General features: G+C 44.6%; 1 protein-coding gene across 1 annotated transcript; it reads left to right on the top strand.

Moving 5' to 3' along the window:
- The first annotated feature begins 14,454 nt into the window (after window positions 1–14,454).
- Window positions 14,455–19,917, top strand: LOC135919142 (neuropeptide-like protein 31). Its single transcript, XM_065452867.2, has 2 exons — window positions 14,455–14,595; window positions 19,454–19,917. The coding sequence occupies exon 2, from the start codon at window positions 19,484–19,486 to the stop codon at window positions 19,727–19,729; it is 246 nt and encodes an 81-aa protein (XP_065308939.1). The 5' UTR covers window positions 14,455–14,595; window positions 19,454–19,483; the 3' UTR covers window positions 19,730–19,917.
- The last annotated feature ends 3,231 nt before the right edge of the window (window positions 19,918–23,148 follow it).

The following is a 23,148-nucleotide window of genomic DNA, read 5'->3' as shown; positions in this document are numbered from 1 at the left end:
TTCTTTTTTACCTCTTCAACAACATCAACAACAATATTACGACACCTGTGTTGTCCTTCTAGTTGCCTACAAAGACCAGTTAATCTAGCAACAACACTGACAGTCTCTACTATCTTATAATGGGAAAGAGGTGTGTCCCACCATGTGTTCCACGTTGTTGTCGCTATGTGGGCTGGCTGGGGAGGCAACAACTGTAATATGTTTGCATATTTTAAAGTGATGCTTGTACTGTGTTATAACACCTAACTTAGTCTTGCACTTGCTGCACACGAACACTGGCTCACAGTCGTGGTGAAAAGGTTTTGTATGTTGAGCAAATGAGTTGTATGCACTACAAAAAAAGTCACAGTGATAGCACACATGTTGCTCTACCAGGCCTGGTGCGGTTCCTTCTGACACTGTTGTTGATGCTGACACACTGCTGCTTGCCTCGTACACTGTTGCAGCTGCAGTAGACATGGCCGTCTCTGTATCTATTGCTGCCGTGCCACCTGTCATGGTAACTTCAGGTGGTATCGGGCTCACTTCTGCAACAGAGATGTCGTTTGCCCCTTGAGGGCTCTCGTCATCAGGGCCAATAATTTCGTAGGCATTGTCTCCTGCATCGAAGAACCAATAAGAACAGCCTCAATTAATAAACATAGCTCTAAAAAGTACGGACATCAAAACTTAACCACAAGCTTTGCACATCAGTGACCAGGCTTAAGGAATAATACTTGCAGGAGGAGTTACACAATTGTGTGCGTGCATTATAGTTAAGCCTCATTAGAAGAGATACTCAAGAGGCACGGGAAACATGTCTCACGAAACCAAATATTTTAAAACACTGAGGAGCCAGACTAGATCACCTTATTATGCATCATCACTAAAGTATGTTTAGATATACCTGAAGGAATAGTTGCTCAGGGTGGCTTAAAGGGCCCCTAAACCACTTCTTGACATTTTTTGAACATTTCAAGTAAACATGCGCATCAAAATCAGAATGCCATCACAATTGACGACGCCAAACGCCACAGTGCGTAGCACTGTGGGAGCACCACAACATGACGAAAACAACCCCGTGCGCCTCTCTGGACCTATCCTGCACCCCCCACTTTGTCCTGACATCACCAGGCTGTCTCTGATGATGTCACCAGTTTCCGGTGCTGTCGATTGGTCGAACGAAAGTGTACGACTGCCGGCAAGGCCTGCAAGCAAATACACACTCCTTCTTCCTCGTCGCGTTGCTCGCGATGCCATTGTGGGCAGCCAATGGGGGCAAAGAACAGAAACGCCAACAGAAGGGTCTCCCTATGAGGCTCTTTAACTAGAGTCAACATACAGTTCCATTGTATTGGCAAGGTCATTAGCGCCACCCCTCGCAGGATGACGGGCATGCGCGGCAGCAACAGAGCTCGTTGGTGATGGCCTGTCCCGTAACATTTGGAGGTGTACTAGGCGAGGAAAAGACGATACTGTCCAGATGGCGTGTACCAGATGAAAGAGTAAAATGAGCGGGGACTACTTTTCGATAATCAAACACGTAGCTCCACTATTACTGCACCGTTTTGAAAAATTCTCGTGGCTACGTGTTCGTTGCCTTAACATGTACAACTGCAACACCGCAACTAAATTTCAACCTCGGTGGTTTAGGGGCCCTTTAAAGAAGACATTCACAGCTTTTTAGTGACTGTAGATTGTGTTAGCTTCCTCCCTACCTTCTGGAATTTAAACACTTCACTTTGCAAGCCTTGTTGCTCGCAGTGCCTTTGAGGTGCTCTTAGACGCTCGTCAGCTTCAACTGCCGACACTTTCTGCCCTGCACTGTCCTCGTTGCCCTCCTTTTCTAGTTCATGCTAAAGAGACATGCGCACTTGACCTGTGTGAGGATTGCGTGATCTTTACGCCCTTTGGAGCACACAAGGTGCATGAAGTGAATGTGTCTGGGTTGTGTCCCTTCGAAGTAGTGAATACTTAAAAAGTCGTTAGTAACAAAGGTGACTCTTGTGTACAGTGTTGTTAATGTGGCAAACCAACCAAACCACTTTCAGATGTCTCTTACAACCAAGTGTATCTTGTAATGAGATTCTACTGTACTGAATATTTTTCATCTATGGATCATCTGCATGTACATATAGTCACAAAGACATGCTGTGTGGAATGGCGAATTAGGAAGAAGCTCGTACTCTTACTTTTTGTCCCTAACATAAGCAGCTGATAATAATATGATAAAAAGCAGGTAATGAGGCAAGCATGGAACATAATCCTTCAGCTCTAAACAGCTTTTGGGCCCACATCATTCCCTCATGACATAAGGAAACAACTTGATTGCAGTAATGGCTGCATGTGATCTGAGTTGATTGAAACAAACAATACGTAAGGTTGCCCTGTATGCAATTTTATCAGTGCTTTTTAGATGTCCTGCTGGCGATCCTGGCTGCACAATGTTTCTCATGCTTTTTGGCACGATTCCATTATTTTCCACTCCACTCTTTTTTCTGGTTTTATCCCCTTTTCCTTCCCCCTTGCATAAAATAGCACACCTGAAGTATCAAATCTGTTGAATTATTGTGTGTATCATACCTGTTAACATGCGGGCTTCTCTGTGGTCTGTGTTGTATTTTTGCGCTGTACAAGTCAATTCAAAATGAAAGATGGAATGTCCCTGATTTTAGTTTAATTGTATATATATATATATATATATATATATATATATATATATATATATATATATATGTCTCTCTCATGTTTTGAAATATATGTACACTCAGGAGTGCCTGCATGCTCTTCTCCCCTGCTCCAGTGACGAACAGGAGAGCCTTCTTATGTAGCATAGTAAAACATTCACATGTTTTCACTGCGCCCATTACATCACTTATCATATGGATCTGTCACAATACAGAGTAGCAGTGGTCTATAATACTAACTCATCCCAACAAAACTATAGATTAGCACATACCGACATGCTGTGAAACAGCTGTTGCAAAGCCGCTGGTGCTGGCAATTTCCGCAGCACTGCAGTGGTACAGCCGAGTGCCACCTGTATAGTGCCAAATGCACATGCATGTTAGCAACTCACTAGTTGCTGATGGTTTCATAAGCTTTACACTACACAATAAAGTAATCTAGACAACTTTGTTGGAACAAATACACATAATTAGGGCACCACTTAAAGACTAACACGATTAATTGCCCCCAATCTCTCACTCACTAAGGGATAATACTACTGAAACATCGCTGGAGAGCTCAGATTAACACAGTCCATAAAGGACAAGCTTTCTTTGAGGAAAACAGCTATAACAGCGGTTAGTTTTCTTGATCATCTTATGTGGTAGCTTTGATTTAAATGTCATGCAGTACTATAAAATATGAAGTGCCGCATTTCTAGCAGCAGAAGGCGTCATCAGCCTCATGGTACAACCGATTTTTGCACTGTTTGTGTCAGTGAGCCGACACATACAAAGAAAACCGAATTCACACATACATATACAGTGCCAAGTGCACTCCTCCTTCTGAAAACGCAGCCGCCAGTTCCAATGCTGCTGAACGGAAAGGTTATATAGAGTGCGAGACTGCATGGAACTACCACTTATGACTCTAAGTGTATGATCTGCTGATTGGAGAGGTAGTCACATGCTATTTCTAGTCTCTTTTAGAAGCATTACTAAAGGATGAATTAAAATCTATTCATAAGTCATGAATTTCACGCATCCACGGTTTGGTTAAATAACTTGTGAGAAAAAGACATGTTTACCTGTAAGAGCAACCTTTTTTCCTGCTGAAAAATTTTCCTTCGAATTAAATAACTTTACAGCGTCATAATATATTGTGTTTCTCGCAACTATTTCCCAGCAGTGGCGAGTTACAGTGTTTATATCTGACTCATTGGGCGACAATACTGCCAAACACAAATGCTTCACGAACACGAGAACACGTCCCTCACAGAGAATGAATAGAATATTGGTCATTTTCAGACATCGTAGGTGTGTCATGAGCCTGGTGTAGTGCAAACACCATTTGTGACACATCCTAAGCACGTGCACAGTGTGCCCCCCGCACCATCCCTGGTTGTGCCACTGCTGAAGCCATAATTTGAGGATTATAGCTGCAAACATGATGCTCAGGAGGGATGAAAATATTGTCCTTCAGTTCAATGAATATATGGATGTGCCTATAAAAAAGGGCAACGAGGCTTGTTACGGCAAGCTTACCCACATTTCAATACTAACAAGAAAGTTCACTGCGGCCTGCATGTAAGCTTACTAAAAGGCATGAACTTATTTTCATGTATGAGGTGCACAATGGAGTTCATTTTTGATAGACCCGACTACTGCTGCAGTTTCAAATCTAGCATTTTAGATTCTTGAAGGCATGTAAAAGTTGCAGTTAAACCGCAGTTATTGGTTTATTACACCAACCTATTGTTCTGTGTACGACAGACTTCTGATACAGACTTCTGTGTACAACAGGGAATTAAAGCAACATTTTATTTTGATATTTTATTTCTCTACTAAAAATATTCAAGCGATAAACACATTTTGATCTGCCATGCAATAGCAAAATGCACACATTACGCTTGTAACCCCCAAAGGAACGCTGATTTAGCTATTCATATGACATAACTCTGACATGCCAACTCATATTAGCAAATGCAAAGGCATGTCCAAAACAATAAGCGTATGCAAAGCGCCCTTGCAATTGTAATTCCACACAGCAGCCGTTATATTCGATGCCGATGCATAACTAGCTGCTCGACAATTCACCGAGTTCGTAGACATAAGCATCCTTTCAGTTTCCCACCATGCACGAAAACCGCAACAGGAGACAAAACCAGACCTACCTATAATCACACCATTTCAATACATGAGCAAAAACAGTTCAGTCTTAGGGGATAAACACTATGAGAGCGATTTAGTGCGCGACGGCGACGAGCGACAAAACGGGCCGTCGCTTGAACAGATGGCTCGGTTCTAGAAATCTAGAAATCATCGCTCGTCGCTCGAAAGTGCTATGAGCGGCTAGCCAATAGCACGAAGCCGGAACTAGATGTACTACATTGCTCAAATACTACCGATTGTAGCGCGGAACGAGCAAATGATTCAATTTTTATACGTGCAAGGATAAGAACCTACGAAGACCTCCGCACATATTTTATGCTACTTTTTTAGTAAAATACATCAACGTAAATTACTAAAGCACGCGTCACGCGTGATTGCAGCCCTCATGCCGGCAACACCGGGGAGGCGTCGCTCAATATCGTCGCTCGCACGGAGTACGACTTGTAGGCGACGAGCGAACGCGACAGCCATCTCCATCGCGTCGCTTGTAGCCGCCGAGCGCAAGATCGCTTATATGGGGTTCATACTTTTTTCAGCATAAAACATGGATTCCTCATGCGTTTTCAGTAAGTTCAAGATAACGCGCTCAACTGACCTCTTGCAGCATGCAACTGAATGCCTGCGGCAAAGTTTCTAACTAGCACTGGTGCTGCACGTAACTTCAGTGGTCGCAGATTCCCCCTGCGCGAGACACCGTCAAGCGCGCGGTTTATTTATAAAAAAAAGCATGCTGCCAGCAAAATGACGCCTTCTGTTATGTGATTCCTTAGTTCAACAGCGTTCCGTACACAGTAGACTGCTAAACTGAATAAATTCAAACACACAAAACGCACGCTAATCACGCTCCGCATAGGCTCGGAATCACGGGCTGGTGAACGAACCATTTTAAGCGTCCTCTCGCCTGGCGTCTTATCGAACATACCATAGTTCTGGCAGCGTTTGCGATCTTTAAAGCTCTTACGGACAGCGGCAACGTGATAAAATCACATGCAGTTATCGCGACGACTGGCTTTTTCGATTGACATGGAGAGACACAGCGCGTATGCCTAATCTTTTGTCAATCGCGTCGGCTAAGCGCAGCGACGACTTCCTGGCGAGAGCATGACATATACGGAGAATGTGCACCTAAGTTAGAATTCAGTTACCGTGGAGGATTTGCTGTTATATCCAAGGCATGATGAACGACTGTCGTGTTCGTTGCGACGCGAGATGGCTGACATACGATCTTCCTCGGCTGGCCTGCGCGGCGGCGGTGCAGCCCGCTGTACGGATCACCTTTCTCCGGTGCTGTGTTGTTCCGCGATCTTGAGCGCGCGCGCGCGGTGGAGCAAATCCGAGTGAAAAAGTAGAGCGTTCGCTACGCGTTCCTTTAAACTGCGGCGGCCTGTTCTCTTAGAAGCAACTGCATGTAATAAAGCCACAATTAGGTTTCTGGCCTCCTGTAACGAAATCCCGCCGGACAGATGTCCTATTCTGCCGTCTAAGAATAGGACACACTTTTGGCACACATAACTTCTTACACACGGGAAACGAGCCTCCAACCTGTGGTAGATGCGGGGAGAGGCTGACCGTCCTCCACGTCCTACTGGAGTGTCGGGAAGCCGAATCCGAAAGAAAAAAAAAAACATTTTCTCTTAGCATACCGGCACCACATCCCCCTTGATCCTGTTATGTTACTTGGCCCAGAACCACTCTTTGACACCAACGCCGTCCTAGGTTTTTTGAAAGATGAAGTGTTGCATGTTATTAGCCCCACACGTTCGTAGCGCTTCCTCTCTTCAGAGGATGCCGCTGCGATAATTATTTTGAATAGCACATGCCTCTAGGCCCTTGTGGTTCAAGGGCTCTGGCGAGGCAGTAGTGCTGTAAGCAATTTAACATCTCGCATATTTTAAACAATGCATCATTCCTTTACGATGGATTTTAATGTTCATAGTATTCGTCATTAGTCATCGCCATAATTTTATAGCACGTAGATTTTACGCACTTTACAGCGACTATTTTTAGGCCACTTTACAGCCAAGTCACATCTTCCATAATACATCGTTAACATTACCACTTGTCATGGCGCCCTTTGGCCAAACCTGGCCCTTGCGCCACAAAACACCACACAGCATCATCATCTTAGAAGCAAAACGATGTGTTCTTTGCTCAGCGTGCATGAATGATACATTGCCATGTTCGGGGCCAGCCACCTACAGTTGAAGCAGAAGATTACGCTACGTTTTGTTCTCTATTGCCGCAAGAGTAGTTCTACTCTCTCTCTCTGAAGGGGAGAGTGAAAAGCACATTTCACTCTCTCCTTGGTGACAGAGTGAACAATGCATTTCACTCTCCTCGACATTTTGCGAGAGTAAAACGACGCTTTGAAGAGTGAACCGGCCGCTTCACTCCTGCGATACCCTTCCTAGTTTTTAGAGTGTAGTGATCGCGGTTACTGGGACGACGTTCGGATAATATAGTATATTTGGAGCGTCATTTCTTTATGGAATACCCTTTCTCAGTTACAAAAAACATGCATGTCGAATTCCCAAAAATATATTCTTCAGAACAGTTCCAGATTAAGAGGTTTTTGTAAATAGAGGCTATTAACAGTTCAAATCCACTAGGGGACCCCTATTTGACGTCTGTTAAAGAAAACTTTTATGCGGCCGCAAAAGCCACTTTTCGGATGCATGCAATCGCTGGCCTTTCAAAATGAAATTTATTAACCAGTCAGTTCTTTTAATGTCTTCTTTCTCAGCTGCTCGTCGTTTGCGGCGGTCAGTTCCCTGTGCCTTGTGCCCTCGCGAGTTGGACTCCAGTGCAGTGAGACAGTGTGTCGGTGAGGTCAGCAGTCGCCCGCAGATCCGGTTACGCGACCTCCAGGTGTGCTCACAACAACGGTGGCTCACGAGTACAGTGTCATAGAGCTACACGCTGGGCGCGCCTTCCCGACTGCGAGCTCGGAACGTTGAGATGTTCCTTGACGTCAAGGGCAAATAAGCAACGACAATAGAAGGACCACTACACGCACCCGGCAGGCATGACGCAAGCTGCTCGAAGAAGTCCTTCGGTCGCCTAAGCGCGACCTAATAACGCCCGCGTCGTCAACGTGGGGCGCTTCAGCGTGTAAATAAGAAAAAGTGTCCACCTGGTTACGCCACCGACCGATTCGATGGAGTGACCGGTTCTAGTAGCCTTACGTTCATATGCCGTCCATACGTGTTGTCGTCGGCTTTTCGTCTGGAGAAGCAAGCACGCGAGAGCTACAATGTTTCATTTTGTAAATAAATGGAGACAGGTTAACAGCTAGAGTGCCAAAGAAACCTGCAATGTGACACGTGCAGAATGGGTATTGAAAGAACAAAAGAAAGTGCGTAACGACGAGCAGATAGTTGCAACAAGCGAAAGCTAGACAAATTTCGGGGTGGCAACCTTGAAGTGTGATCGGTGAGGTGAAAAAGCGCACACTAAATGAAGAGTAGAAGTCGAGAATATATTCCAGCTGCGCAGTATTTACTATCGTGTGTTCTGCTGGAGTTATTTGATTCTATAATTTTTTTAGCATCGAACAAATATAGAGAACAAAAACTACAATAGCTCGCTGTACGGATTTCCGCGAGTTACTGAAGATAAAAAAAATAAAAATTAAGTACAGCACTAATAATATTTTATGCGCTCTAAATATTTAGTGGCAATCGACATGGTTTGCTGAGGTAAATATCTTATTCCCCTTTATCAGCATGCTGAACGTCTACAGAAAATGCCGTTTATTCTAAAGCGTTTCACCATACTAATACACTCTTTGTCGGTCTTGTATTCTCCCAGCATTCGGTTTGACATATTTCTTTAGGATTTCACTGCATCAATTTGGTGATTCCTGGTGTAATACCAGTGCACATACCTAGAGCATGTCATAGAATATTAAAAGCATACATCAGGTTATCATGAGCATGAATATTTTCGTCGTTCGCCCTGAAATATGATAGCGTCATATTCATTAGGCATTCCAAATTGTGTCTTAGCACGTATACATACAGTTGTATAAGTATGTATGTATACAACTGTATGTATACATACATACAGTTGCCTTTGTGTCTCCACTGTAAAAAATACTTTTGAATATTTCCAGGAAGGTACCGGAAAAAGTGTACACATAGCCGACTTTCTTGCTGAGCAAAATTCTTTTGCTGATGCTTTCGCAAGTTTTACTCACGCATTTTATTTTGCACATGCTCTGTAGTCTGTCTCAATAGAATAAAATTACTGCCTATTTTAGCAGTATTTTTCAAATTAATGCGTCTACTGCTAGCTGAAGATGTTCGATGTTGTGATTTATAAGCATAACTGAGAGTCGGCCTAGTTGGAACAGGTTCATTTCCTAAAAACTTTGTGTGCGCAAACAAACAGGGACGAAGAAGGGGAACGCTCGTCCGGAAAGCGCTCGTCCTTGTGTTGCTCCTCTTCTTCGTCCCTGTTTGTTTGCGCACAAAAAGCTTTTAAACAAGTGATTTATAAGTTGCAAAAAGGGGGCAGCCAGAATAAGCCGCACAAGAACGCTCACCGCCGCACATGAAGCACCCGGTATTTTACAGGCCCATTCTTTAACATTCATCGCACGTATGCCTGTTATATTTTACATGCAATAGGGCGTACAATGCCTGTTATTTGTTTGTCATTTCCAAACCTTGATCATTTTTATGTGAACATTTGTGAAGCGCTTCACGACGCGGCCTGCCTTTGTTTCTGTATACACGAAAAGATATGTAAAAATACCTATTGCTTTCTTTTTTCTTACAGCCATTTCTGTGAGTGCCCTAAGAAAACAAATTGTCCTATGACGGTAGCAAATCAGGACACTTTGTCATGTGCTGATCTCTTTTTCGTATATATATACAATCAAATTCGGCAATATTGACAATCCACCACCGTGGCTAAGCTACGAAGTTACACTACTAAGCACGAGGTCACGAGATCCTATCCCGACCGCAGTGGTCGCATTTAGATGGGACGAAATGCAAGAAAGTTCGGGTACACGCACATTGGGGGCACGTTAAAGATTCGCTAGTGGATATTCCACTGAGGCACTTATTCATGGTACTGACCAACTAAACAAATTATTCGACGAAAGATTTATCGCAACCTCAGTTTTTTGTCGATCTAATGCAAGAATTTGACAGCATAAATCATAATATCCTATTCTCTAAGCTGGAAGCCATTCGCATTTGCGGTCCTGCCCTTTTGCTACTAAAAAGGTACTTATACAACCAAGTTCAAGTTGTTTCTTTTTCCAAAGCTTATTCTCCACAGCGAACTACTAACATCGGTGCGCCCCAGGGTTCTATCCTGGGCCGACTTCTGTTTTTACATTATATTAATGATTTACCTAATTGTCTTTCTTCCACAAAAGGCACACCGTACACTGATGATACGACTTATTCACCATACATAAAGATATCTCATCTCTTGTTAATAAGCTAAATGCTGACTTAGGAAATATTCTAAGGTAGTGTATTGCTAACACTTCATCTATTATCGCAAACTAAGACTAAATTTGTTGTTCTCTTTACAACAGCGAAACATAGTATCCATTCCACCTATCACTTTTGGTCCCCACTGCCTTCATCCAAGTTCATGCTCATCTTTCCTTGCTATTCTACTTTATTGCAATCTGAAATGTCAGAATCGAATTGCTCGCATAAAAAGGGAGTTAGCTTACGGTATACGCATCCTAATTAAAACACTCCCTTACTTCACACGTACCACATTACTCTAACTTTACCACTCTTTTGTCAAATCTCCCATTACTTATGGTATAACATATTGGGAAAATACCTATAATACTCATATTGGGTCTCTCTAGACAGTTCAGAACCAAGCCATCAGAATAATTTCTTTTAGTTCACGCTTTTCTAATGCCCTATCTCTTCTGCACGATCATAACATGCTTACCATTTCTGGCCTCACTAAAAATGACCTAGGTATTTTTTCTACAGATTTGTGAATAATAAACTACCACCAAGCGCATTTTAGCCATCTAACCTGATGATTCCTAGTACCACCACAACTGCATTGAATAACAATTTTATTTTACCAAGAACTCGCACTAACTACTGTAAACATAACCTGGAATTCACTTTCATTTCAGTATAGAACACTCTTCTTTTCATAATGAAAAACGTAAGATCTTTACACCAACTTAAAGGGGAACTAAAATGCATTTATTATTGGCAGGCTAACTGGAAGTTTTGCTGTAAAGTTTTTTTTCGTTCCTTTCTTGCCGTTCTTTTTTTCTCTGTTTTTGTTCTTGTAAATAAACTGGTGGTGTTTTCTACCCATACAATTATTCTTGCTACCATGACATATCCTGACCCTTGTCTTTATTTTCAATCAAGTCTGTATTTTGTTCTGTTAACGTTAACGTTCTTTTTGTTTGTACAGTACCTCATTATATGCTACTGTTGCTTTGGGATGTTGACCATCGTAACTGTTCTGGTGCAGGAGGTCCCGATACAGCCTTTGACTATAGGACCTTCTTCTCGATACTAAATACTTGTAATGTGACCAAACTAATAATAAATTCTGATTCTGATTCTGATATGATGGCCAGCACAGGAAAATAATTATAACAATGTTAATGTGCTCTTGGTTCTGTGGTTAAACATGTCTGGTTGAAATACGCTAGAGTATTAGCAATGGACACTCTACAAAATAGTGATTGTAATGATATGCTAGCTGCCATCATATTGCCAAATGTTATGCTGAATGTCACGTGTATGACTATGTATAGTATATAGTAATGTTTACCTGACACATTTTGCAAATGTTAGCAGATGTTGCATTCATGACGAAACTTGTCAAAGATAGTTTACTAGACAGTGAACAGACCGATTGAGCCGATTCAGCTCGATTGTATTGAGTTCGGGCTTCCGTATATAGAAATACTTACATTTTTGTTGTATTTTATTGCGCTAAGTCTAGAGGATCCCGTGGATTGGTGTCATTTACAGACCATTGCTAAACTTTTTTAGCTTAGTTTTGGAAGCGTTATAGGCGTTCTAGTCAGGTCAAGAGTGTTAGGGGGGTCTGGAGACAGTAACAGTCGAACCATCTTGTTCAAACATTACAGGTAAAAATGTGAGAAGTGCTAAAATTGTGCTTGTGCTTCGAATTCCGCCATGTGTATTGCTATATAATATAGAAAAGACTCAGTGTCCTTCCGTTCTGTGCAGAAGAATGACCAGCGAATCTGCGTATGTGGGCCCCTTAATGGCGAACTGCACGTCAGCCGCGGGTCGGCCTGGCATTGCACTATCATTGGGATTTTTCTGCACGCGGACACAACAGTGGGGAAGGTAGCCCCTAACAGTTTCGCTGTGAAAAGCTGCGCGCATCAGAGATAAAATAAATGTGAACTGATGTATGTAAAGATGCATTTCTATCTCCAATATCAACGAATTTAAAATGATAAGTTCAAAAATATTTTGAAACACTCGATGTTTAATTATTCCCTTATATTATCTCATTATTCTACAATCCCGCCCATGCTCCCCCCTAATCGATAGCGCTGTAACCGCTGGCTTCGTGACAATTCCCCCGTTATAGGTGAACGCCATTATATGAGGAAAAAGCAGTATGGCACACCATGATGGCGGTCTTCACTGTGGGAGAACAACGCTGTTGCATTAAACGAGTTCTGAACAGAAGCATTTGTTAAGCGCAGCGTTTCTTTGTCTGTCTTCCAATTGTTGTTTTGAATGCTTTACCAGTTTATTCTCAAAAACAAAAATGTTCTATCTTCTAAACTGGTCAACTAGACATAATATTTTGCATGTGATGAATACAACATATTTTTTCCATCAAGGTATTTTTTCTACGAGCAAAAAGCGACAGCTCTTCAAGGCACTTGCTAGCTTTGGAGGCCCTGCAAAGAATAGTTTGCCTTTCTCGCGAAGCTGCTCGCTGAGAATTCCGCCATTGAATGCACAGCAACACAACTTTGTAGCGACTCATTTCGTATACAATGATTACTCCCATCTAGTTAGATCAAATACCTGGGAACGACAGACGAAAATGCCTATGGTTAAAAAAATTAGCTCCACTTTTATCATAGCAGATGTTTTAAAATACTCTCGTTGAATCCTGTAAAAAAATTTTTGGAAGGCTGGAAAAATACGTCAGCCTGTTCGGTAAACGCCCTTAAACTTATCTCAAAGACCGACTTGAGCGCCACAGGAACTACCAATAAAATTGATAACAATCCCATTGTGCCTCGCAGCAACCCCGTACATGATAGATTAAAGTCGGTACCCCTGTATACCAAATGAAGAACTGCAGCCTAATTCAAGGTACATTTTACGATTTTACGCCCATTCAGTAAGAATGAATAAACGAAATTATGCGGTTTTACGTGCCAAAACCGCTTTCTGATTATGAGGCCCGCTGTAGTGGAGGTGTCCGGAAATTTCGACCACTTGGAGTTTTTTAACGTGCACCTAAATCTAAGTACACAGTTGTTTTCGCATTTCGCCCCCATCGAAATGCTGCCGCACTGGTTGGGATTCGATCCCGCGACCTCATGTTCAGCAGTGCAACACCATAGCCACCGAGCAACCACGGCGGGTTAATAAGTAGAAAAATAAATTATTGTTACCAGAGTTTTATCGTGCAAAAGCTACAACGACCAAAGAAGAATAGTAAATGGCAGTGCGCTAAAAGCCCAGGGATAAACTCCCATGTAGGTTTTCTTACGTTTATTGTCACCTGCCTTTCAGCATTTCTTGAGTTCACGCACGAATATGCATGGACGGAAATACGCGCTAGGTACATCTCCTTAGGAAAAATTTTCTCATCTATTCATTTGTAGAAGTAACGTGTTTCATTTTAAAGAAAATGCCATAGAGTGGCGCTGTCCTTGCAGTTAACATGCTCGTGTCGCACTACATTGAATAATTGCTGGAACTTCGCACACTTGCCTGACAAATCTGATGGCGAAAAAGATGCTTCTTCATAGCTGCGGCATTGCGACCGCATCAAAACGTTTTCTGGAGCCACGGCTTGGAGTCATTTGGCAGGAAGACAGCTGACCGTGTGCCTTTCGAGCTGCACTTGTGCATGGCTGATTCCCAGTGAGCAACGGTAGTGAATGGTGCTTTCCCAACAAGCTATACCACTTGTGTTTTAACCTAATGTGTCAGTTTGATGCCCGGAGTTGCATCAATACATACTTCGCTCTCAGTGCAGACTTGCCTAGGTAAGTCCAGTTTTGACTAGAGTGCAGCGACATTAGGGTATTTGAGAACAGACACATAGTATTCTTTTGGAAGCTTCCTGCCTTGGCAACGCTCTTTGTAAAGATTGTTATTTGTTACGTTTTTGCAAGTAGGGCTCACATGCTCATTCATCCTGATGCATACTGCAGTTGTCGAACTGATAGGAGGAACAGCATTTTCTCCTACGGACCCCATTTCGTGCAAGCAAGCTTTTCTTCGTTCTTGTATTTTCGCTCGTAGTGAATCAATGAGAACAATCGGTTCAAACTTTTGCGGTAGCCAGAATGAGAGAGGGAGAGAGAAATTAAAGGGTGTCGGAAATAAAGGGCAGCCAGCGTGCTCACGGGCGCGCCCGACGCAAGGAAAATCCTTTCCACGTCGAAGCGGCAGCCGGCCTTGGCACCGCTACGGGCCGGCCCCGGTTGACACGCGGTCTTTGCGTCGAGCCGCTCGCGGTCCCTATAAAAGCGGCCACCGACGTCCGGTCAATCACCACAACGCCTCCAGGCAAGCTCCGAGTCCAGGTGAGTTCACGTGGGCAGCACCAGTGTAAAGATCCGAGAGTCGCATTACCGGAATTGCGTTTTCTGACTTACCTTGGAATACTAGTACAACAAATGTTCTGTTCCAACGGTGGTTTAAAGCGATAACGCTACTGCTCAACGTGCCGTGACCCTAGGTGCTTTTCTGTACAGAACGGTAAAGATCATTCGAAAAACTGTCTAACAACTCTCAGTCCATCGAAATAATGTAGGTATCAATACGTCAAGAGCCTTATGGCTACAACAGCTTACGCTGCGTAGTGGGATAACTGCCCAGTTCAAACTTACAAGCGCCTTACTTGTGCTATGGCGCGCTGCCACGCCTGTCGAAATAAGACGTAATGAGGCGTATTTTAATTACTTTTACGTGTTCTAATCATTCCAGGGACCACTCAACAGGTACCATTAATCACGCAATTATATGTGCGGGCCATCTTGTAGCAACCAGTGGCCAGTTATTGTTGCCTTCATCATGATTACCGGCATATTTCCGATAACGAAAGCAAAACAAAAGCCACTGTCGGATCCATCCGATAAATACTTTGCTAGGCGCTTACAGCACGCCGCAAGCGTAGCTGCACATTGCCGAGGATTATAATACTGCGCTGATCCTTTACCGATACTTTCCTTGTCCATGGCATTCCACTGTTTCCACTACCGCCTATTTGCTTTGTCCTTTTAACGTATTAGCGTGTAAACGTAGGGAGCCATGTTTTGGTTGAGCTCACTTCAGCGTTCAAATTTTATAAAATTAATTTTTGATTAAATATATATACTTATGCTGTTCTTTGCATACACAGCCACGAAATGTATTAAGGTACAATATTTATTTATTTGTTTATGATACCGTCAGGACCAAAGGCATTACAGAATGGAGTGGTGTCAATATACGAGCAAAATATTTTTGTAACGTTATGACACAAAGAAATGTTCTGAAGTTGTTCAGCAATGATTCTACCCCATAAATGGACGATATTGTGCGATGCCAAATCAGCGCTACAGGCGCTAAAATTCTTTTTAAAGAAGGGACCATACTATCTGCTCGTGCTGGAAATCGTCAAACAGTGCCGAGTTAAGTGACCACGTGATCACCTTTCAATGGATTCCTAGCCATTGTGGTGTCTTTGGTAATGAACTCGCTGACAGGGAGGTAAGATCGGCCTCCTCTTCCTCTGATGAAGTACGGATTGCCTACTCGCGACCTGACACCAACTCAATAATCAAGGCACTCATGCAGGACCTTAGAAAGGCTTACAGAGCCCACTCTGATAATATTTACAGACGTCTACATACGATTGACCCAGACGGTAAATTCTGTTTGCCCCTGAAGCTTACACGGAGTAAAACATCATTGCTACACAGGATTCGGCTCGGCGTTGCTTTCACCCGTCGCTACGCACAACTCATCGGCCAATCGAACAACCCTGATTGTGTACACTGCCAGATGCCCGAAACACTGGAGCTGGAGCGAAGGACGTTAGGCAGTTTCCTAGCCAGCGTTGGCAGACAACTACTGTCGGAGGAAGCTATCCTCGGCCCATGGCCTGACACCGCAATTTCAGTGCGTGCAACAAAAGTATTGTTGAAGTTCCTGCAAGGCACCAAGCTCGACGAGCGGCTCTAGCGAGGCAACTGTCTCATGTACAGGCTCGTCCACTCTTAGGGTGACCACGGCTCACCGTGGCCGCGCTCCGCGGGGCGCCAGTGCGTCCGGCGCGGCGGCGCATCGAAGCGAAGCGGCGCAGGCGCACACAAACCCATGGGGAGGTGCTTCGCGTCGTCTGCTACAGCGCTGGAGCGCGCCGCATCTTGCTTTGCTGTACACTTCGCTAGACCCAGGTGACTGAGTGCCCGAGGCGGCATTGCAAGAAGGCGCGCTTCACTAACTTTAGCATTTTCCAGCTGGTTCCGTCTACAGCTTGTGAACAGCCTGCTTAATCAATATACATAAACAGAAGCAAGATTCTGATCACATATGTCACTTAGCATGTTTTTCATATGTGATGAGGGTAAAAATTAATAATCATTTTTTCGCGCTTTTTATTAGGCTGGGGCCCTCTTATTTTACTCTCACAGCACTTGGTGTAGTGCAAACCGAGAAACCTATTAGGCGCGCTCTTGGTTGGAGTCATCATGGGATGAGCCTAGCGCGCCGTTTCGCGCATGTCTTGATGCTAGAACGAATGTGCTTAATTGACTTAGGAAAACGACCGAAACCCGCTATAAATCTCGCAGAAAGTTAGAGAGCGATTGTTCAATCACGCATCATCATGTTTGCCATGGATTTTACCAGTAAAGGGGGCAATACTATTACTTCGACAACAACTAAGAAGTGATATCCGCTGCTTCGCACTCTCTTATTGACGCGTTAATGTCCCTGGTAGGAGAGCATGGAGCGCTGTACGCGATGTAGGAAAGTGCTCTCCCCTGCATAGCAACTGATTTGGCGGCGATTTTACTCCCCCTTTTCATCTTTCTGCATCCTTTAAAAAAAGCTAAATTCATTTTTGCTGTCACAGCTTGTGTAAATTCACCGAAGCGGTGCCGGTCCTTTGACGGCTACCTGATGCGAGATGTCGCATTCTCATTTTGAGGAATCATTGGTCAATTATTTTATTACATTGATTAGGTGAAGTAAAACATATGGCGCCGACGTTTCTTTTTTTGTTGTTTTTTTCTCCTTAAAATCAATGCACGCCGCATGCGAATGCTGTTTACGTCCGTTTCGAATAGGTAATGAAATTGTAAAATCTATAATCTACATGTCTGTTTTCTAGTTGAAATTACGTCTTGCCGGGTAATTAAGTCGTTATTTGCTTCTATTTCATTTCAGTACTTCCTCAGAATGGGCCATATGCATATTCTCACTAGCATATAATAATTTGCTAATTGTGCGGTATACGTCCCGAAGCGACACATGGAGTTACGCCATAGAGGTGGGCATCGGATAAATTTGGAGATTAGGAGGAATTTATTTCTTTTTCTTTGGGGGGGGGTAGGTGGGGGGGGGGGCTGGGCTGAGTGGGTAAAACCCAAATATGAATACGGCACAGGAACCCTTGCCGCGGACAAGCGATGCTGTTGCCATCGTGGGGAAGTGGCCGGTCCGTGTGTTGGACGAAGGCGGCCACGGCATTTAAACCGACGGTCATGAGGCCGGCATGGTGTCGTCTGCCCACAGCATGCCGGTGGTCGGCAAACGGACTCGTCGTTTGTAAACGCTAAGCCCGGACCAAGCCAGATTGCTGTGTTAAGGCCAGTCTACTCATAGAGAAAGAAAGTCTACTTTTTAACTGACCATGGTTGTCAGCCCGATCAACCGCTGAGCCCCCCCCCCCCCCCTTTTTATTTGCGTAGGTCATGCTACCCCATCCTAGCTTAATATGATGATGCGGTGCAGCCAACGACTACTCAACTGGGTGACTGGCCACTCAGGAGTTACAGATTCTGGCATGACTCGCCAAATCGAAAGATACCAGAGGTGTTTCCATTAAACGCATTTCCGTCGACTTGCATGATGAATTGCATTTTGTTCGGTTGCTGGTTGCCATGGCACTTCGGCGATAAAAACGCTGTAAACGTGCAGGATAATTTCATTTCCCCGGTGCGCTTTGGAAACCAGCCATGTCGCGGGTACTGGAAAAAGAACGACGACGCATTGTAGATGTGTGCCTACAAAACTATTCTCAACGCGTTATATCGGAGATGACAAAAAGGCCACTGGAAACTGTAAATAGAATCGTCCAGGCTATTACCAGAAGGATGAAAGAATTGCGGATGCTCCCCGTAAAGCCCGGCAAAGAGTGACCATTGTTGAGGCGGCTTCAGCAAACCCGACCTCCACCATTCGAGAAATTAAGAACAGCCTCAGGCTGGGTGACGTCCATGACATGACTATCAAGCGTCGCCTCTAGGCCCCAGCCTAATTAAGAACGCGAAAAAAAAAGACCGTATTTTTACCCTCATCACATATGAAAAACATGCTAAGTGACATATGTGATGAGAAGCTTGCTTCTGTTCATGTATATTGATTAAGCAGGCTGTTGACAAGCTGTAGACGGAACCAGCTGGAAAATGCTAAAGTTAGTGAAGTGCGCCTTCCTGTAATGCCGCCTCGGGCACTCAGTTACCTGGTTCTAGCGAAGTGTACAGCAAAGCAAGCGGCGGTGCGCTCCAGCGCTGTAGCAGACGACGCGAGGCACCTCCCCTGAGGTCCGTGTGCGCCTGCGCCGCTTCGCTTCGATGCGCCGCCACGCCGGACGCACTGGCGCCCCGCGGAGCGCGGCCACGGTGAGCCGTGTTCACCCTAAGGGTGGACGAGCCTGTATGTACATAAGCACTCACCACTTCTCTTATCATCATCATCCATCCCAATACTTTCACTCCCCTTCCCTCTTCCCCAGTGCAGAGTAGCAGACTAGAGCGCACTAGCTCAGGTCGACCTCTCTGTCTTTCCTATCAATAAATTCTATTCATTCATATGCTCGCACCGAAAACGTGATCAAAAGGGAGCGTGAATTTCTTTTGGCTGCGTTCGCTTTAGGTAACGGCAGTGATCGAAGAGCCGGGGCAAGTTCATGTATAATAGCGGCATGACGCATCCACATTCTACATACCGAAACCGGTACTGGCCCCTTAAAACACTATTACTTAATTATTTAAAATGTTATGAGGTTTGCCAATATTTGTTTCTACGCATAGAACGCTTAAACCTTTATTCAATGCAAAGGGGAAAATAACGTGTTAACACACCTCTTTAGGATTGCTGGTGGGTGCCGCCAGGAATTACTGATACGAATCCGTTGTGGACGCAATGTTCCTCTGCTTTCATCTCACGCAGACCTTAGCAACGACGAGACAACAGGGCGCCATGGTTTCTGTCAGCAGCAAGTCTTTCCTCATCTCCCTCGCCGTCCTGCTCGCCCTGTGCAGCTTGGTAGCCGCCCAGTACGGCTACGGTGGTTTCGGTCGCGGCTACGGAGGCTACGGTGGCTTCGGCCGCGGCTTTGGAGGTGGATACGGTGGATTCGGACGTGGCTTCGGACGTGGCTTCGGAGGAGGCTACGGAGGATTTGGACGCGGATTTGGCGGCTACGGACGCGGCTTCTATGGTTGAGCTACACGTTTTTCCTATACGACATACCCCGCCGATGCAAAACTTCTTTAGCACACTGTTTCCAAAAGGCTTCGATCAGCGCCATGACTGATACGACATGTCCTCGGGCATGAAATCAAAGAGTACATAATGAAGGTACCAGTCTGTAATACGGGTTTGCAAATAAACATTGTCTCTTGACCACCGTCCTGTGTTGCTCGTACTTATGTTCTGTTTTTTTTTCTATTACGTAAGACTTCCAAGAGAACTAATAAAGTAGGTATTTGTGCATTTTTCTTTTCCGTGTCCAGGAGTTCTTCCTCAGTGGGAATCAGACAAATAGCCGGCTCTGCCACTTTTATCTAGTTAGCGTCCCGGCTTACACACTGTTGCGGCCATATCTGCTGATTTGCATATATGTTGGCAATGCCGTTATTATCCATGATTCTAAATTTTCATAATGATAGCTGGAAATTTCCCCCGTAGCATGACGCAACATGAAATGACCTACTGTAAGGTCACTAAGGAATGCTATGTAGTTTCCTCACTGGCCTTAAAATACATTGATGCAGATTGTTGCTCGTATTCCCAGTCTGGCGGGGCACCTATGAAGATACGTTTTTTTGACGGCAGAGGGGATTCGAGCTCGGCAAGCAGAAGAAGCACTTGGAAGAGGCTGAACGGGTTGAACCGCCTTCTGCATAACTGCGCCTTTCGCGACTAGCTTGGTCGTCGGCACCGTGCAGGCATCCTCTTACGAAGCCTTGCGCTTGTGTGACGTCAACCTCCTGCTTCCTATAGACAGCATCTGCAAACAATACATATACTTATATTATCCCAACATTACCAAGAGCGCGGAACATATGAAAGTGACGCGAAAGTCACAAATTGAATACATGTGACCTTTTACAACACCCTATAGTCGCATGTTAAAAAGGCCGTCTTGCTTTTCTTCACATGAAGGCTGTATTACAGTTGAACTGCTTGGCCCGTGATGCTGTTCATTGTATTGACGGCAACCTCTTACAAGCATCATCACTCCATTCAAAGAAATTGCTTACGGTAAAAAAAAGAAACACAAAAACTGAAATTAGGCACAAAAAGACGCTGCATCCAAATATACAATTTTTTTAAGGTCTAAACAGCCGCATATGAAACATTATGTCTGAAAATCAACGCGAGGCTTACCGTAAGTGCTTGTGAGTAGCTGTACTTAGCCTGTTACAGCGCCTAATGAAAGGGTGCATTATTTCATAATAAGCACCGAAGCTAGAGAACAAGACTCTAGTGAAGCAGTTATTTCTGAACAGCAGTCAGCTCGCAGAATGTGCCGCCTGAGTAAATAATTACAACAGAACTTTTGCCCCATTGAAAGTCCCAGCCGAAATGTGCCGAGCGGCACGTTTTCAAACAGACTCTAGTAAGGTTTGAGCTGACGCTTCACTGGTGCAGAATTGTCAACGCAGAATATAATTTTGCGGTTACAGCCACCGTGCTCGTAAGTGTCAGTACAATTTGTCAGTACGTTTTGCTTGCTTCAAACAATATATTTGAGAATAACAATAAAATGAATGCACTTGCATTTGCGACAATCAGCTTCTCTCTCTCCTCGAGCTTATTTCGAAGTAAGTGCAGTTTTGCGACGGCATTATTTCGAGGCGTTAGGCTAGTCCTTTATTTTTGACCCCATAGCAGTTGCGGCGACAAGAATGTAACCGAGAAGGTGAAGCCGTAGGTACTGAACACGTTGCTGGTCTAGTTGATGGATGTTTCGCAAGCAAAAGCTACTAGTCTGTTGTGCAAGCGAAACACACTATTACCCGGACAATGGGAAGTGCGCACATCATGTTAGGGTTGGCGCCTAACACCACGTGTTCAAAGGAATTTCAACCGACCATCTCACCCTGCCTCGTCGAAATGAGGCGTGACTTCGCCTGCTATTGTGGGCGTCCTGATCGATGTGCAGAACGAACTTTCTCTCAGCTGACCTTTTACCAGGCCTCGCCGAAATGAAGCGTGACTTTCTACTTCGCCATGACCGTTTCGAGTGTGTGCCTGTCTGCCGGAAGCCCCGCAGTGTACAGGCCTCTTTTTGTGTGTATGTGTGTGTGGGTGTGCGAGTTTAGAGAGACCCTTTTCTCGAATTGGACCTAGAGGAGGACATCCACGAACCTGCAACGCCCAAAAGAGGCGGTCAGGCGTCTACAATTCCAGGAGGTGGGACGACTTCTTCCTTTCGGCAGGCTTGGTATAACCAGAGGAGGAGGGGCCCTCTTTCTGGGTCGGTCACGTGGCGTCGACGGAAGGAAGATCTCGCCAACGATTGTAGACAGCCTATTTCATCATCATCATCATCATCAGCAGCAGCAGCAGCAGCAGCAGCAGCAGCAGCAGCAGCAGCAGCAGCAGCAGCAGCAGCAGCAGCAGCAGCAGCAGCAGCAGCAGCAGCAGCAGCAGCAGCAGCAGCAGCCTGGTTACGCCCACTGCAGGGCAAAGGCCTCTCCCATACTTCTCCAACAACCCCGGTCATGTACTAATTGTGGCCATGTCATCTCTGCAAACTTCATAATCTCCTCCGCCCACCTAACTTTCTGCCGCCCCTTGCTACGCTTCCCTTCCCTTGGAATCCAGTCCGTAACCCTTAATGACCATCGGTTATCTTCCCTCGTCATTACATGTCCTGCCCATGCCCATTTCTTTTTCTTCATTTCAACTAAGATGTCATTAACTCGCGTTTGTTCCCTCACCCAATCTGCTCTTTTTTTATCCCTTAACGTTACAACCATCATTCTTCTTTCTTTAGCTCGTTGCGTCGTCCTCAATTTAAGTACAACCGTTTTCGTAAGCGTCCGGGTTTTTGCCCCGTAGGTGAGTACTGGTAAGACACACCAGTTATACACTTCTTTTGCTTTTGAGGGATAATCGCAACCTGGTGTTTATGATCAGAGAATGCCTGCCAAACGCACCCCAGCCCATTCTTATTCTTTTGATTATTTCCGTCTCATGATCCGAATCCGCCGTCACTACCTACCCTAAGTAGATGTATTCCCTTACCACTTCCAGTGCCTCGCTACCTATCGTAAACTGCTGTTCGCTTCCGAGACTGTTAAACATTACTTTAGCTTTCTGCAGATTAATTTTTAGGCCCACTCTTTTGCTTTGCCGCTCCAGGTCAGTGAGCATTGATTGCAATTGGTCCCCTGAGTTACTAAGCAAGGCAATACCATCAGCGAATCGCAAGTTACTAAGGTATTCTCCATTAACTTTTATCCCCAATTCTTCCCAATCCAGGTCTCTGAATACCTCCTGTAAACACGCTGTGAATATCATTGGAGAGATCGTGTCTCCCTGCCTGACGCCTTTCTTTATTGGGATTTTGTTGCTTTCTTTATGGAGGAGTACGGTTGCTGTGGAGCCGCTATAGATCTCTTTCAGTATTT

This window comes from Dermacentor albipictus, chromosome 3 (assembly GCF_038994185.2).
Source record: "Dermacentor albipictus isolate Rhodes 1998 colony chromosome 3, USDA_Dalb.pri_finalv2, whole genome shotgun sequence".
NCBI classification, from domain to species: Eukaryota; Metazoa; Arthropoda; class Arachnida; order Ixodida; family Ixodidae; genus Dermacentor; species Dermacentor albipictus.
Note: the sequence above shows the minus strand (reverse complement) of the source record. Positions and strands in the feature narration are given on the sequence as shown.

Bases quoted from the DNA above. Each gene is read 5' to 3' on its own strand.
- LOC135919142 (XM_065452867.2), top strand. From the start codon at position 19,484: ATGGTTTCTGTCAGCAGCAAGTCTTTCCTCATCTCCCTCGCCGTCCTG.